The sequence below is a fragment of the Ambystoma mexicanum genome, chromosome 8 (genome assembly GCF_040938575.1).
Source record: "Ambystoma mexicanum isolate Mex_15411 chromosome 8, UKY_AmexF1_1, whole genome shotgun sequence".
In the NCBI taxonomy this organism is placed as follows: Eukaryota; Metazoa; Chordata; class Amphibia; order Caudata; family Ambystomatidae; genus Ambystoma; species Ambystoma mexicanum.
This window is the reverse complement of record NC_090929.1, coordinates 59,496,861-59,512,808: the sequence shown is the minus strand read 5'-3', so window position 1 is coordinate 59,512,808 and position 15,948 is coordinate 59,496,861. Positions and strand designations below refer to the sequence as shown.

The window sequence follows — 15,948 nt, the reverse complement described above, 5'->3', positions numbered from 1 at the left end:
TTTGGGCCACCCCTACTTTGTCACAGGATATGAGGCACTGATACAATGTAGCATGTTTTGGGCCACTCCTATACTCTCACAGGATATGAGGCACTGATGCACTGTAACATGTTATGGGCCACCCCTACACTTTCACAGGATATGAGGCACTGATGCACTGTAACATGTTATGGGCCTCTTCTATACTCTCACAGGATATGCGGCACTGATACATGGTAACATGTTGTGGGCCACCCCTATCCTTTCACAGGATATGAGGCACTGATACACTGTAGCATGTTTTGGGCCACTCCTATACTCTCACAGGATATGAGGCACTGATGCAAGGTAACATGTTATGGGCCACTCCTATACTCTCACAGGATATTAGGCACTGATACATGGTAACATGTTATGGGCCACCCCTACACTTTCACAGGATATGAGGCACTGATACACTGTAGCATGTTTTGGGCCACTCCTATACTCTCACAGGATGTGAGGCACTGATACACTGTAGCATGTTATGGGTCACTCCTATACTTTCACAGGATATGAGGCACTGATATATGGTAACATGTTATGGGCCACCCCTACACTCTCACAGGATATGAGACACTGATACAGTGTAGCATGTTATGGGCCACTCCTATACTCTCACAGGATATGAGGCACTGATACACTGTAGCATGTTATGGGTCACACCTATACTTTCACAGGATATGAGGCTCTGATACATGGTAACATGTTATGGGCCACCCCTACACTCTCACAGGGTATGAGGCACTGATACATTGTAGCATGTTATGGGTCACTCCTATACTTTCACAGGATATGAGGCACTGATACATGGTAACATGTTATGGGCCACCCCTACACTCTCACAGGATATGAGGCACTGATACACTGTAGCATGTTATGGGTCACTCCTATACTTTCACAGGATATGAGGCACTGATACACTGTAGCATGTTATGGGTCACTCCTATACTTTCACAGGATATGAGGCACTGATAAATGGTAACATGTTATGGGTCACTCCTATACTCTCACAGGATATGAGGCACTGATACATGGTAACATGTTATGCCCCCCCCTACACTTTCACAGGATATGAGGCACTGATACACTGTAGCATGTTTTGGGCCACTCCTACACTCTCACAGGATATGAGGCACTGATACAATGTAGAATGTTATGGGTCACTCCTATACTTTCACAGGATATGAGGCACTGATACATGGTAACATGTTATGGGCCACCCCTACACTCTCACAGGATATGAGGCACTGATACACTGTAGCATGTTATGGGTCACTCCTATACTTTCACAGGATATGAGGCACTGATACATGGTAACATGTTATGGGTCACACTTATACTTTCACAGGATATGAGGCACTCATACATGGTAACATGCTATGGGTCACTCCTATACTCTCACAGGATATGAGGCACTGATACACGGTAAAATGTTATGGGCCACCCCTACACACTCACAGGATATGAGGCACTGATACACTGTAACATGTTTTGGGGCACTCCTATACTCTCACAGGATATGAGGCACTGATGCACTGTAACATGTTATGGGCCACTCCTATACTCTCACAGGATATGAGGCACTGATACATGGTAACATGTTATGGGCCACCCCTACACATTCACAGGATATGAGTCACTGATACACTGTAGCATGTTTTGGGCCACTCCTATACTCTCACAGGATATGAGGCACTGATACACTGTAGCATGTTATGGGTCACACCTATACTTTCACAGGATATGAGGCACTGATACATGGTAACATGTTATGGGCCACCCCTACACTCTCACAGGGTTTGAGGAACTGATACATTGTAGCATGTTATGGGTCACTCCTATACTTTCACAGGATATGAGGCACTGATACATGGTAACATGTTATGGGCCACCCCTACACTCTCACAGGATATGAGGCACTGATACACTGTAGCATGTTATGGGTCACTCCTATACTTTCACAGGATATGAGGCAGTGCTACATGGTAACGTGTTATGGGTCACTCCTATACTCTCACAGGATATGAGGCACTGATACATGGTAACATGTTATGCCCCCCCTACACTTTCACAGGATATGAGGCACTGATACACTGTAGCATGTTTTGGGCCACTCCTATACTCTCACAGGATATGAGGCACTGACACACTGTAGAATGTAATGGGTCACTCCTATACTTTCACAGGATATGAGGCACTGATACATGGTAACATGTTATGGGCCACCCCTACACTTTCACAGGATATGAGGCACTGATACACTGTAGCATGTTTTGGGTCACTCCTATACTTTCACAGGATATGAGGCACTGATACATGGTAACATGTTATGGGCCACCCCTACACTCTCACAGGATATGAGGCACTGATACACTGTTGCATGTTATGGGTCACGCCTATACTTTCACAGGATATGAGGAACTGATACATGGTAACATGTTATGGGCCACTCCTACACTCTCACAGGATATGGGGCACTGATATACTGTAGCATGCTATGGGTCATTCCTATACTTTCACAGGATATGAGGCACTGGTACACTGTAGCATGTTATGGGCCACTCCTATACTTTCACAGGATATGAGGCACTGATACATGGTAACATGCTATGGGTCACTCCTATACTCTCACAGGATATGAGGCACTGATACACAGTAAAATGTTATGGGCCACCCCTACACACTCACAGGATATGAGGCACTGATACACTGTAGCATGTTTTGGGGCACTCCTATACTCTCACAGGATATGAGGCACTGATGCACTGTAACATGTTATGGCCACTCCTATACTCTCACAGGATATGAGGCACTGATACATGGTAACATGTTATGGGCCACCCCTACACTTTCACAGGATATGAGTCACTGATACACTGTAGCATGTTTTGGGCCACTCCTATACTCTCACAGGATATGAGGCACTGATACACTGTAGCATGTTATCGGTCACTACTATACTTTCACAGGATATGAGGCACTGATACATGGTAACATGTTATGGGCCACCCCTACACTCTCACAGGATATGAGGCACTGATACACTGTAGAATGTTATGGGTCACTCCTACACTCTCACAGGGTCACTCCTACTCTCTCACAGGATATGAGGCACTGATACACTGTAGCATGTTTTGGGCCACTCCTATACTTTCACAGGATATGAGGCACTGATACACTGTAGCATGTTATGGGTCACTCCTAAACTCTCACAGGATATGAGGCACTGATACATGGTAACATGTTATTGGCCACCCCTACACTCTCACAGGATATGAGGCACTGATACACTGTAGCATGTTATTGGTCACTCCTGCACTCACACAGGATATGAGGCACTGATACACTGTAGCATGTTATGTGTCACTCCTACACTTTCCCAGGATATGAGGCACTGATACACTGTTGCATGTTATGGGTCACTCCTACACGCTCACAGGATATTAGGCCCTGATACACTGTAGCATGTTATGGGTCACCCCTACACTCTCACAGGATATGAGGCACTGATACACTGTAGCATGTTATGGGTCACTCCTACCCTCTCACAGGCTATGAGGCACTGATCCACTGTAGCATGTTATGGGTCACCCCTACACTCTCACAGGATATGAGGCACTGATACACTGTAGCATGTTATGGGTCACTCCTACCCTCTCACAGGCTATGAGACACTGATACACTGTAGCATGTTATGGGTCACCCCTACACTCTCACAGGATATGAGGCCCTGATACACTGTAGCATGTTATGGGTCACCCCTACACACTCCCAGGATATGAGGCACTGATACACTGGGTTATTGGTCACTCCTACACGCTCACAGGATATTAGGCCCTGATACACTGTAGCATGTTATGGGTCACCCCTACACTCTCACAGGATATGAGGCACTAACACATGGTAACATGTTTTGGGCCACCCCTACTTTTTCACAGGATATGAGGCACTGATACAATGTAGCATGTTTTGGGCCACTCCTATACTCTCACAGGATATGAGGCACTGATGCACTGTAACATGTTATGGGCCACCCCTACACTTTCACAGGATATGAGGCACTGATGCACTGTAACATGTTATGGGCCTCTTCTATACTCTCACAGGATATGCGGCACTGATACATGGTAACATGTTGTGGGCCACCCCTATCCTTTCACAGGATATGAGGCACTGATACACTGTAGCATGTTTTGGGCCACTCCTATACTCTCACAGGATATGAGGCACTGATGCAAGGTAACATGTTATGGGCCACTCCTATACTCTCACAGGATATGAGGCACTGATACATGGTAACATGTTATGGGCCACCCCTACACTTTCACAGGATATAAGGCACTGATACACTGTAGCATGTTTTGGGCCACTCCTATACTCTCACAGGATGTGAGGCACTGATACACTGTAGCATGTTATGGGTCACTCCTATACTTTCACAGGATATGAGGCACTGATATATGGTAACATGTTATGGGCCACCCCTACACTCTCACAGGATATGAGACACTGATACAGTGTAGCAGGTTATGGGCCACTCCTATACTCTCACAGGATATGAGGCACTGATACACTGTAGCATGTTATGGGTCACACCTATACTTTTACAGGATATGAGGCACTGATACATGGTAACATGTTATGGACCACCCCTACACTCTCACAGGGTATGAGGCACTGATACACTGTAGCATGTTATGGGTCACTCCTATACTTTCACAGGATATGAGGCACTGATACACTGTAGCATGTTATGGGTCACTCCTATACTTTCACAGGATATGAGGCACTGATAAATGGTAACATGTTATGGGTAAATCCTATACTCTCACAGGATATGAGGCACTGATACATGGTAACATGTTATGCCCCCCTACACTTTCACAGGATATGAGGTACTGATACACTGTAGCATGTTTTGGGCCACTCCTATACTCTCACAGGATATGAGGCACTGATACAATGTAGAATGTTATGGGTCACTCCTATACTTTCACAGGATATGAGGCACTGATACATGGTAACATGTTATGGGCCACCCCTACACTCTCACAGGATATGAGGCACTGATACACTGTAGCATGTTATGGGTCACTCCTATACTTTCACAGGATATGAGGCACTGATACATGGTAACATGTTGTGGGCCACCCCTATCCTTTCACAGGATATGAGGCACTGATACACTGTAGCATGTTTTGGGCCACTCCTATACTCTCACAGGATATGAGGCACTGATGCAAGGTAACATGTTATGGGCCACTCCTATACTCTCACAGGATATGAGGCACTGATACATGGTAACATGTTATGGGCCACCCCTACACTTTCACAGGATATGAGGCACTGATACACTGTAGCATGTTTTGGGCCACTCCTATACTCTCACAGGATGTGAGGCACTGATACACTGTAGCATGTTATGGGTCACTCCTATACTTTCACAGGATATGAGGCACTGATATATGGTAACATGTTATGGGCCACCCCTACACTCTCACAGGATATGAGACACTGATACAGTGTAGCATGTTATGGGCCACTCCTATACTCTCACAGGATATGAGGCACTGATACACTGTAGCATGTTATGGGTCACACCTATACTTTTACAGGATATGAGGCACTGATACATGGTAACATGTTATGGGCCACCCCTACACTCTCACAGGGTATGAGGCACTGATACATTGTAGCATGTTATGGGTCACTCCTATACTTTCACAGGATATGAGGCACTGATACATGGTAACATGTTATGGGCCACCCCTACACTCTCACAGGATATGAGGCACTGATACACTGTAGCATGTTATGGGTCACTCCTATACTTTCACAGGATATGAGGCACTGATACACTGTAGCATGTTATGGGTCACTCCTATACTTTCACAGGATATGAGGCACTGATAAATGGTAACATGTTATGGGTCACTCCTATACTCTCACAGGATATGAGGCACTGATACATGGTAACATGTTATGCCCCCCCCTACACTTTCACAGGATATGAGGCACTGATACACTGTAGCATGTTTTGGGCCACTCCTATACTCTCACAGGATATGAGGCACTGATACAATGTAGAATGTTATGGGTCACTCCTATACTTTCACAGGATATGAGGCACTGATACATGGTAACATGTTATGGGCCACCCCTACACTCTCACAGGATATGAGGCACTGATACACTGTAGCATGTTATGGGTCACTCCTATACTTTCACAGGATATGAGGCACTGATACACTGTAGCATGTTATGGGTCACTCCTATACTTTCACAGGATATGAGGCACTGATAAATGGTAACATGTTATGGGTAACTCCTATACTCTCACAGGATATGAGGCACTGATACATGGTAACATGTTATGCCCCCCCTACACTTTCACAGGATATGAGGTACTGATACACTGTAGCATGTTTTGGGCCACTCCTATACTCTCACAGGATATGAGGCACTGATACAATGTAGAATGTTATGGGTCACTCCTATACTTTCACAGGATATGAGGCACTGATACATGGTAACATGTTATGGGCCACCCCTACACTCTCACAGGATATGAGGCACTGATACACTGTAGCATGTTATGGGTCACTCCTATACTTTCACAGGATATGAGGCACTGATACATGGTAACATGTTGTGGGCCACCCCTATCCTTTCACAGGATATGAGGCACTGATACACTGTAGCATGTTTTGGGCCACTCCTATACTCTCACAGGATATGAGGCACTGATGCAAGGTAACATGTTATGGGCCACTCCTATACTCTCACGGGATATGAGGCACTGATACATGGTAACATGTTATGGGCCACCCCTACACTTTCACAGGATATGAGGCACTGATACACTGTAGCATGTTTTGGGCCACTCCTATACTCTCACAGGATGTGAGGCACTGATACACTTTAGCATGTTATGGGTCACTCCTATACTTTCACAGGATATGAGGCACTGATATATGGTAACATGTTATGGGCCACCCCTACACTCTCACAGGATATGAGACACTGATACAGTGTAGCATGTTATGGGCCACTCCTATACTCTCACAGGATATGAGGCACTGATACACTGTAGCATGTTATGGGTCACACCTATACTTTTACAGGATATGAGGCACTGATACATGGTAACATGTTATGGGCCATCCCTACACTCTCACAGGGTATGAGGCACTGATACATTGTAGCATGTTATGGGTCACTCCTATACTTTCACAGGATATGAGGCACTGATACATGGTAACATGTTATGGGCCACCCCTACACTCTCACAGGATATGAGGCACTGATACACTGTAGCATGTTATGGGTCACTCCTATACTTTCACAGGATATGAGGCACTGATACACTGTAGCATGTTATGGGTCACTCCTATACTTTCACAGGATATGAGGCACTGATAAATGGTAACATGTTATGGGTCACTCCTATACTCTCACAGGATATGAGGCACTGATACATGGTAACATGTTATGCCCCCCCCTACACTTTCACAGGATATGAGGCACTGATACACTGTAGCATGTTTTGGGCCACTCCTATACTCTCACAGGATATGAGGCACTGATACAATGTAGAATGTTATGGGTCACTCCTATACTTTCACAGGATATGAGGCACTGATACATGGTAACATGTTATGGGCCACCCCTACACTCTCACAGGATATGAGGCACTGATACACTGTAGCATGTTATGGGTCACTCCTATACTTTCACAGGATATGAGGCACTGATACATGGTAACATGTTATGGGTCACTCCTATACTTTCACAGGATATGAGGCACTCATACATGGTAACATGCTATGGGTCACTCCTATACTCTCACAGGATATGAGGCACTGATACACGGTAAAATGTTATGGGCCACCCCTACACACTCACAGGATATGAGGCACTGATACACTGTAGCATGTTTTGGGCCACTCCTATACTCTCACGGGATATGAGGCACTGATACACTGAAGCATGTTATGGGTCACACCTATACTTTCACAGGATATGAGGCACTGATACATGGTAAAATGTTATGGGCCACCCCTACACTCTCACAGGGTATGAGGAACTGATACATTGTAGCATGTTATGGGTCACTCCTATACTTTCACAGGATATGAGGCACTGATACATGGTAACATGTTATGGGCCACCCCTACACTCTCACAGGATATGAGACACTGATACACTGTAGCATGTTATGGGTCACTCCTATACTCTCACAGGATATGAGGCACTGATACACGGTAAAATGTTATGGGCCACCCCTACACACTCACAGGATATGAGGCACTGATACACTGTAGCATGTTTTGGGCCACTCCTATACTCTCACGGGATATGAGGCACTGATACACTGTAGCATGTTATGGGTCACACCTATACTTTCACAGGATATGAGGCACTGATACATGGTAACATGTTATGGGCCACCCCTACACTCTCACAGGGTATGAGGAACTGATACATTGTAGCATGTTATGGGTCACTCCTATACTTTCACAGGATATGAGGCACTGATACATGGTAACATGTTATGGGCCACCCCTACACTCTCACAGGATATGAGACACTGATACACTGTAGCATGTTATGGGTCACTCCTATACTTTCACAGGATATGAGGCACTGATACATGGTAACGTGTTATGGGTCACTCCTATACTCTCACAGGATATGAGGCACTGATACATGGTAACATGTTATGCCCCCCCTACACTTTCACAGGATATGAGGCACTGATACACTGTAGCATGTTTTGGGCCACTCCTATACTCTCACAGGATATGAGGCACTGACACACTGTAGAATGTAATGGGTCACTCCTATACTTTCACGGGATATGAGGCACTGATACATGGTAACATGTTATGGGCCACCCCTACACACTCACAGGATATGAGGCACTGATACACTGTAGCATGTTTTGGGCCACTCCTATACTCTCACGGGATATGAGGCACTGATACACTGTAGCATGTTATGGGTCACACCTATACTTTCACAGGATATGAGGCACTGATACATGGTAACATGTTATGGGCCACCCCTACACTCTCACAGGGTATGAGGAACTGATACATTGTAGCATGTTATGGGTCACTCCTATACTTTCACAGGATATGAGGCACTGATACATGGTAACATGTTATGGGCCACCCCTACACTCTCACAGGATATGAGACACTGATACACTGTAGCATGTTATGGGTCACTCCTATACTTTCACAGGATATGAGGCACTGATACATGGTAACGTGTTATGGGTCACTCCTATACTCTCACAGGATATGAGGCACTGATACATGGTAACATGTTATGCCCCCCCTACACTTTCACAGGATATGAGGCACTGATACACTGTAGCATGTTTTGGGCCACTCCTATACTCTCACAGGATATGAGGCACTGACACACTGTAGAATGTAATGGGTCACTCCTATACTTTCACGGGATATGAGGCACTGATACATGGTAACATGTTATGGGCCACCCCTACACTCTCACAGGATATGAGGCACTGAAACACTTTATCATGTTATGGGTCACTCCTACTACCTTTGTGTGCTATAGAGTACCGCTACACTGTCGGGTGACATGGAATACGCCCCTTTACTATTGCATGACACTGGGCATTGTACTGTAAGGTGATAGGGTTCATTCCCACACATTCACGTGATCCGGGGAACTCTTACACTGTCACATGACCTGGGGCATTGCTACACTTCTGCTTGCTCTGAGGCCATGCAACATTGCTGTGTGTTGCACCGTCACATGGCATGGCACCACTGATAATGGCAGTGCCAGGTCATATCACACTAGGGCGATGGGTACTCGAGTACTCCCGTGCCTGGGATCAGAGTTGGGCCTGCATGCTACTCACTCGCTGCCTCGAACATTCTAGCAGTTCCCTCAAATCTGAGCACCAGCTGTCCCCTGGGAAATTCATGAATTGCTGCCTTGATATCAGGTTCCCTTAGTCACATGATCGTGGGGGGTGAAGCAGCACTGCCAGGTGCACAGCAGTGTGTTCTTAGGGCACACCTACCTGTATCAGGGTCACAGCTTCCATGCTGGTTGCAAGCGCAGGGCACGCAGCTGGCGAAGGGTCCTCCTGACGGAATAACCCGAGTGTACCCAGGGGCACAGGACTGGCAGAACTGCCCAATGTATCCCTGAGGGCACATGCATTCCTCCACCCATGGGGCAGGAGAGGAGAGCCCCGGGCGGGCAGAGGTAAGAGTGACCTGGCGCAGCGACACCGCACCTGCGAGAGAAAAGCAGAAGACAGTCAAATCCAAAGCAAGCTCAAAAGAACAGGAAAACAGCACAAAAACACAAAAAAGAACAAGCAACACACACACGCACAGACACACGCAATGCATACCGTTCACGTGCACAGGCATACACAGTGTCATGAAAAGGAGTTCACTAATATGCAAAACATAGTCAAACACCACAATCAAAATGTATTTATTTATTTATTTATTTGGCATTTGTATAGCGCGTTAAGCCCTTAGGCATCCAGTCACTTGTTAGATATACTCCATCCGGTAAGAATTATACAATATGTAAAATAAAGAATACAAACAAAGTACAGTAGATACAAACGCACGGTGGCTAGGCTATTAGTTGCTTTATTTGGCCCCTATGCATTCGTGTTACTTGCTCATGCAGCCCCTCAGTCTTGGGAGGAGAGCCACGTTTTGAGGCCTTTGCGGAATCGCCGGAATGAAGGTTCGGCTCTTAATGAGAGCGGCAGTGCATTCCGACGCGTCTTAGTGTTGGGAGGAGAGCACGTTTTGAGGCCTTTGCGGAGTCGCCAGAACGAAGGTTCGGCTCTTAATGAGAGTGGTAATGCATTCCGACGCGTCTTGGGAGGAGAGCCACGTTTTGAGGCCTTTGTGGAATCGCCGGAACGAAGGTTCGGCTCTTAATGAGAGCCGCAGGGCATTCCGACGCGTCTCATGTTGGGAGGAGAGCACGTTTTGAGGCCTTTGCGGAATCGCCGGAACGAATATTCGGCTCTTAATGAGAGCGGTAGTGCATTCCGACGCGTCTTGGGAGGAGAGCCACGTTTTGAGGCCTTAGCGGAATTGCCGGAACGAAGGTTCGGCTCTTAATGAGAGCAGTAGTGCATTCCGCCGTTTCACTGCTACTACTGGGAAGCTGGCGGCTTTTTGTGATCAGAATCTTGGTATTGAGAGGATGTGCCTGAGTGGACCGTGTGGGTCTGGTGGATTGTGGCTTTGAGAATTTTCTTGTGAGGTATCTGGGCGCAGTGTCGGTCAGGCATGTATGTGCTATGGACAAGGTGTTGAATAGAATGTGCTCTCGCATTGGAAGCCACTGTAGATGTCTTCTGCCTGACGAGATGTGGTATTACTCCGGGGAGGTTTAGGGCCGCTCTAAACGCACTGTTCTGAATAATCTGAAGTTTTTTTATGTTGGATGTGGTGGTTCATGCGAAGAGGTTGTTGCAGTAGAGTAGCCTTGAGACTATCCATGCTCTTGCTAGAGTGACACAGCTTTCTGTGGAGAGGAATACTCTGCTGGCGGTAATTAATTTAGTGGTATATGCTGCTGCTGAGGAGATGGCATTTACCTGCCTTGTTAGGGATAGAGAGGCGTCTACATATACTCCCAAGGTTTTTACTTCTTTGGCGACTGTGATGGAGTTGCCGTCAATGACGAAGGAGTTGTTTTTTTTGTCAAGTTTATTCAGTAGTGGATGGGAACCGAGCAAGAGCAGCTCCGTCTTATCATCATTTAAACAGAGTGAATGCGTGGCCAACCAGGCCTCAATGGTTAGGGAAATCATGCCTAGGGTGTTGGAGTCTAGGTTATAAGAGCCTGATATAGGAATGAGGATTTGGGCATCGTCTGCGTAGTTCGTGTAGGAGATACCCAGTGAGTCGAGCTGGTCGAAGAGTGGTTCGTGAATGTATTGTACAGAGTTGGGGAGATGCAGTATCCTTGAGGAACTTCGCATGACACCGGAGTTATGAGGGCCAAAACGGTAGGTGTGAAAACTCTCATTGTTCTGTTGGATATCATATGATATGATTGGTTATTGATAACGCGCTTAATACCCAGAGGTTTCTAAGCGCGGACGTGGGGATCGAACCTGTGTTGTTCTGTGTCGTCTTGCTTCCAAGGCGAGCACGTTGCCACTGAGCTATCCTCCCAAGCCAAAAGGATGCAATCCCAGCTATAGCTTTCAGATCAAAGGCCGCTGACAAGTCCAGTAGGGGTAGGAGTAGGAGGGTGAGCTTACCTTTGTCTTTAAATTCGTCTTTTCGTATTTTTAAGTCTATCAGAGCTGATTCTGTACCGTGGCCCAGGCGGATCCAGGACTAACGTGGGCCCCGGAGATTGTTGGCTTATACGGCTTTTTGGATTTGTAGATAGGCCGCTCTGTCTAGGGTTTTAAGTAGGAGCGGGACTGTCATGATTGGCCAGTAGTTGGTAGGCATGTCAGGACCTAAGGTGGCTTTCTTTCGGAGTTGCAGTACCCAGACATCTTTAAGATTGGCATGCATGGTGCTGGAGGCAAAGGAAGCATTTATGAGTGAAGAGATGAATGGTGCCAATTCATGAGCACAGCCTTTAATAACTTGGCCCGGCCGATATCTCCTTGGCATCTAGATGGCTTTAGACCATGGATAACGTTAATTACTTCCAGTTCCGAAACGGGATTGAACTCGGAGAGTTGGACCTGTGCTGTGCCTGGGTCAGTGTTTGGTTAGTAAACCATACAGTGTCTTTGGAGCAGTTAGCAGCCTGGGGGGATGGGGATTCAAGTTCCCATAGTATTGCAAAGAGCTCGCAGGCACCTGAATTTGCTTCAGCAATTCTTCCATTACAGGTATCCCTTTTTGCGGAAGGTATGACCTGTTGTAGGCCTTGGCTGACAAGGTAAAGTCATCCTTTTTTGAGGGTTAAAGGTCCTTTATCCAGCCACTCTCTGCAGCTCGCTTAGAAGATCGAAGGGCTTTAAGGCTAGGGGTAAACCATGTATTTAGGTGGGCCAGTGGTTTTTGCTTTCGATTGGTCATCAGAGCTATTTCATTAATTGCTAGTAGGAGACTTGGATTGTATATGTCAACCATGATGGTCGGGTCATTTGTTGGTGTTTGGAGGGAGGTGAGTGCATTCAGAAACGGGAGTATACGGTCAGTTGTGACATTCTGCATGTTTCTAGAATGTGTCGCTGTTGCCGTAGCAGGTGCCATTAGTTGGTTGTTCATGGGTATAATAAATTAGATGATATTGTGGTCTGACCACGGGCACGGCTCGTTAGAGGTAATGTCTATGTTCCATTTAAGGTCTTCTAAGCAGTCTACGTTCGTCCCTTATCATGGGTTGGGCTACATATTCGTTGTGTGCAGCTGAGACCTTCAATGAAATTTGCGAGCACTAGGGCGCTTAAGTCAAATGAGTCATTAAAAATCCTAAATTTAGGTAGCGTAGGAGCAATATTTTAGAAGATGCTTTGGTGTCTGTGGAGAGGAGTTGTGACATATAATTTTCAAAGGAATGGATGGGGCCTGGTGGCCTGTATATTAGGTGTAGGGGCACCATTGCGTTGTTGGAGAGCGACAGTTCCGTTGAAAGGAGCCCCCCTGATTGTAAAGTGTATTTATTTGATTCTCTGAGTAGGAGTGCATTTTTGGCTATGATTGCTACCCTGCCACCCCCCTTGGCATCTAGGCCATCCTTCCTTAGGAGAGTATAGCTGTCAGGCATGGATAATTAAAGTGCTGGACCTGCTGCAGCATGCAGCCAGGATTCTGTGATGGCGAATCATTCAAGATTGCTCATAGATATCAGGTCATAGATGTCCATTGCATGTTCATTGAGCGGCCTAGCGCAGAGGGGCTTGGGTGAGACATGTCTATTCTGAACAGGGGCTGTAAGTAGGTTAGGTAAGGTTATAGCTGTTGGTGTGTCTGGGCAGTCTGAAGCTCGTACAGGAACTTCGGTGAGTGGGCATTTTGACTCAGTTGTTTGGTCTGGGTGACAGTGCAGTGTCTTTGTAGGAGTTGCTGAGTTTGCGTTATCTTTTGCTGTGGCTTTGTCTTGTGTGTTTGCTCAAGTGATAGAAGTGATAGCGCTATCTTCCGCAGTCTGCTCAAGTAATAGAAGTGATAGCTGCTGCTTGCAGAGGGGAACTAGATGTCGCTGCAGGCGGTGCTAGCGTAGGGTGCAACATCAGGGGTACTGACATTGGGGCCTTAGATGGCGCCACAGACAGTGCTGTCATGGGATAACTCGACTGTAACATTGGCTGTGCTAACATGGGTGCATTGAATGGCAACATTGGCGGTGCTAACATGGGAGCATTGGATGGCAACATTGGCGGTGCTAACATGGGAGCATTGGATGGCAACATTGGCGGTGCTAACATGGGAGCATTGGATGGCAACATTGGCGGTGCTAACATGGGAGCATTGGATGGCAACTTTGACAGTGCTAACATGGGAGCATTGGATGGCAACATTGGTGGTGCTAACACATGGGAGCATTGGATGGCAACATTGGCGGTGCTAACATGGGAGCATTGGATGGCAACATTGGTGGTGCTAACACATGGGAGCAAGTGCGGGTGTGTGTGGAGAGCCTCCTTTTTCTGCTATAGCATGAGCATGGGCCGGGCACAGATTTATAGGATCGATCAGAGCTTTCTAGGCGTATATGGGCACCAGTTCTGTGAGCAAAGGAGAGGTGGCTCATATGAATAGACAGATAAGGAGATAAAAGGAAGGGGGTGGGAGGGATACAGTTGTGGTTTGTTAACGCACGGGACATCGACAGTGAAATAACGCAGTTTGCTCGTTCAGTAGGTGCATACCTGATAGGAGAGTTAGTGGTCAGGAGGCTTCCAGCGGCCTGACAGGACCGGACAAGGGAGCACACGTTGGGCCTTTACAGGGGGCCTGCTACACCTGCAGGCTCACAGGTCCACAGAGGATGTTTTTGTCGGTCCTCCAATCAGAGGGTGTTGAAGGCGGGCTTCTGGAAGGAGGCCACTCAGATGTCTTTTCCAGTCAGAATGCGGCGGCCATTTTCAAACGGCTATACGGAACTGTGCAAATAATTTTATTCAGATATTGGGCATCTCTAGCAGGCATTCCATTTTCAAATTTCAGCAGAATTGATCTGAGCCCTTCAAGGATTACCTGATTAGTAGATAAAGGCGAGCAGTCTCGCTTAATTTCGTGTTCTATTCGCTTCTTGCTGGGGGCCTCATGGCTATTCTTTGCCTCGGCGGAGCTGGCACAAGGAGCAAAGGGACAGACAGGGTGTTAGGCAAGGTTGTATGTAGTAACCCTGTAGGAGACTACACCAGCCTTGTCCTCGTGGCAATAGGTAACCCAACCTTTGGTAAAAGCATGTACTACACAGGTTGGTGAAGTGACTGAGCAGTCAGGCTTATCTCAAGAGGGGTCAATGTGAGCTGTAGGGTTGCAACATAGAGTTTCACAGTAACAAGCATCCAAATAACACTCATACTCAAGGTTTTTTGATTAAATAATGATTTATTAATTTAACAGTCGGTTTTAAAATAAGCCTTCTTTAGAAGGGAGCAATTGGCAACAAAAAAATACACTTCAGAATACACTCCTTCAGTTCAATAAAGTAAGGTTTTCCTACACCCTGAGGTGACTTCAATTGCAAGGACACTGTGGACATTAATATATCACTTTTCACACTTAAATGGTAATACTGAAGGTGTGGCAAAAAGGAAAAGGTTAGGGAAAGAAACAATGGTTAACCAGTTTATCAAACAGATGAGCACTTTTGAACCCCCCCAATGCAATGTAGATTAACCCTTTCCCAGCTATACAAGTAAGATATGTGTGACATTTTTTAGAGGTATAGTTAAGCACAAATTCAGAGGTTAGA

General features: G+C 46.3%; 1 protein-coding gene across 1 annotated transcript in view; it reads right to left on the bottom strand.

The window, feature by feature from the left end:
• The window catches only part of LAMC3 (laminin subunit gamma 3), a 1,037,231-nt gene that overhangs the window by 554,540 nt on the left and 466,743 nt on the right, over positions 1–15,948 (bottom strand). Inside the window, exon 12 of the mRNA XM_069609277.1 lies at positions 10,088–10,306. Coding sequence (XP_069465378.1) covers positions 10,088–10,306 — 219 coding nt within the window. The remainder of the gene's footprint in view (positions 1–10,087; positions 10,307–15,948) is intronic.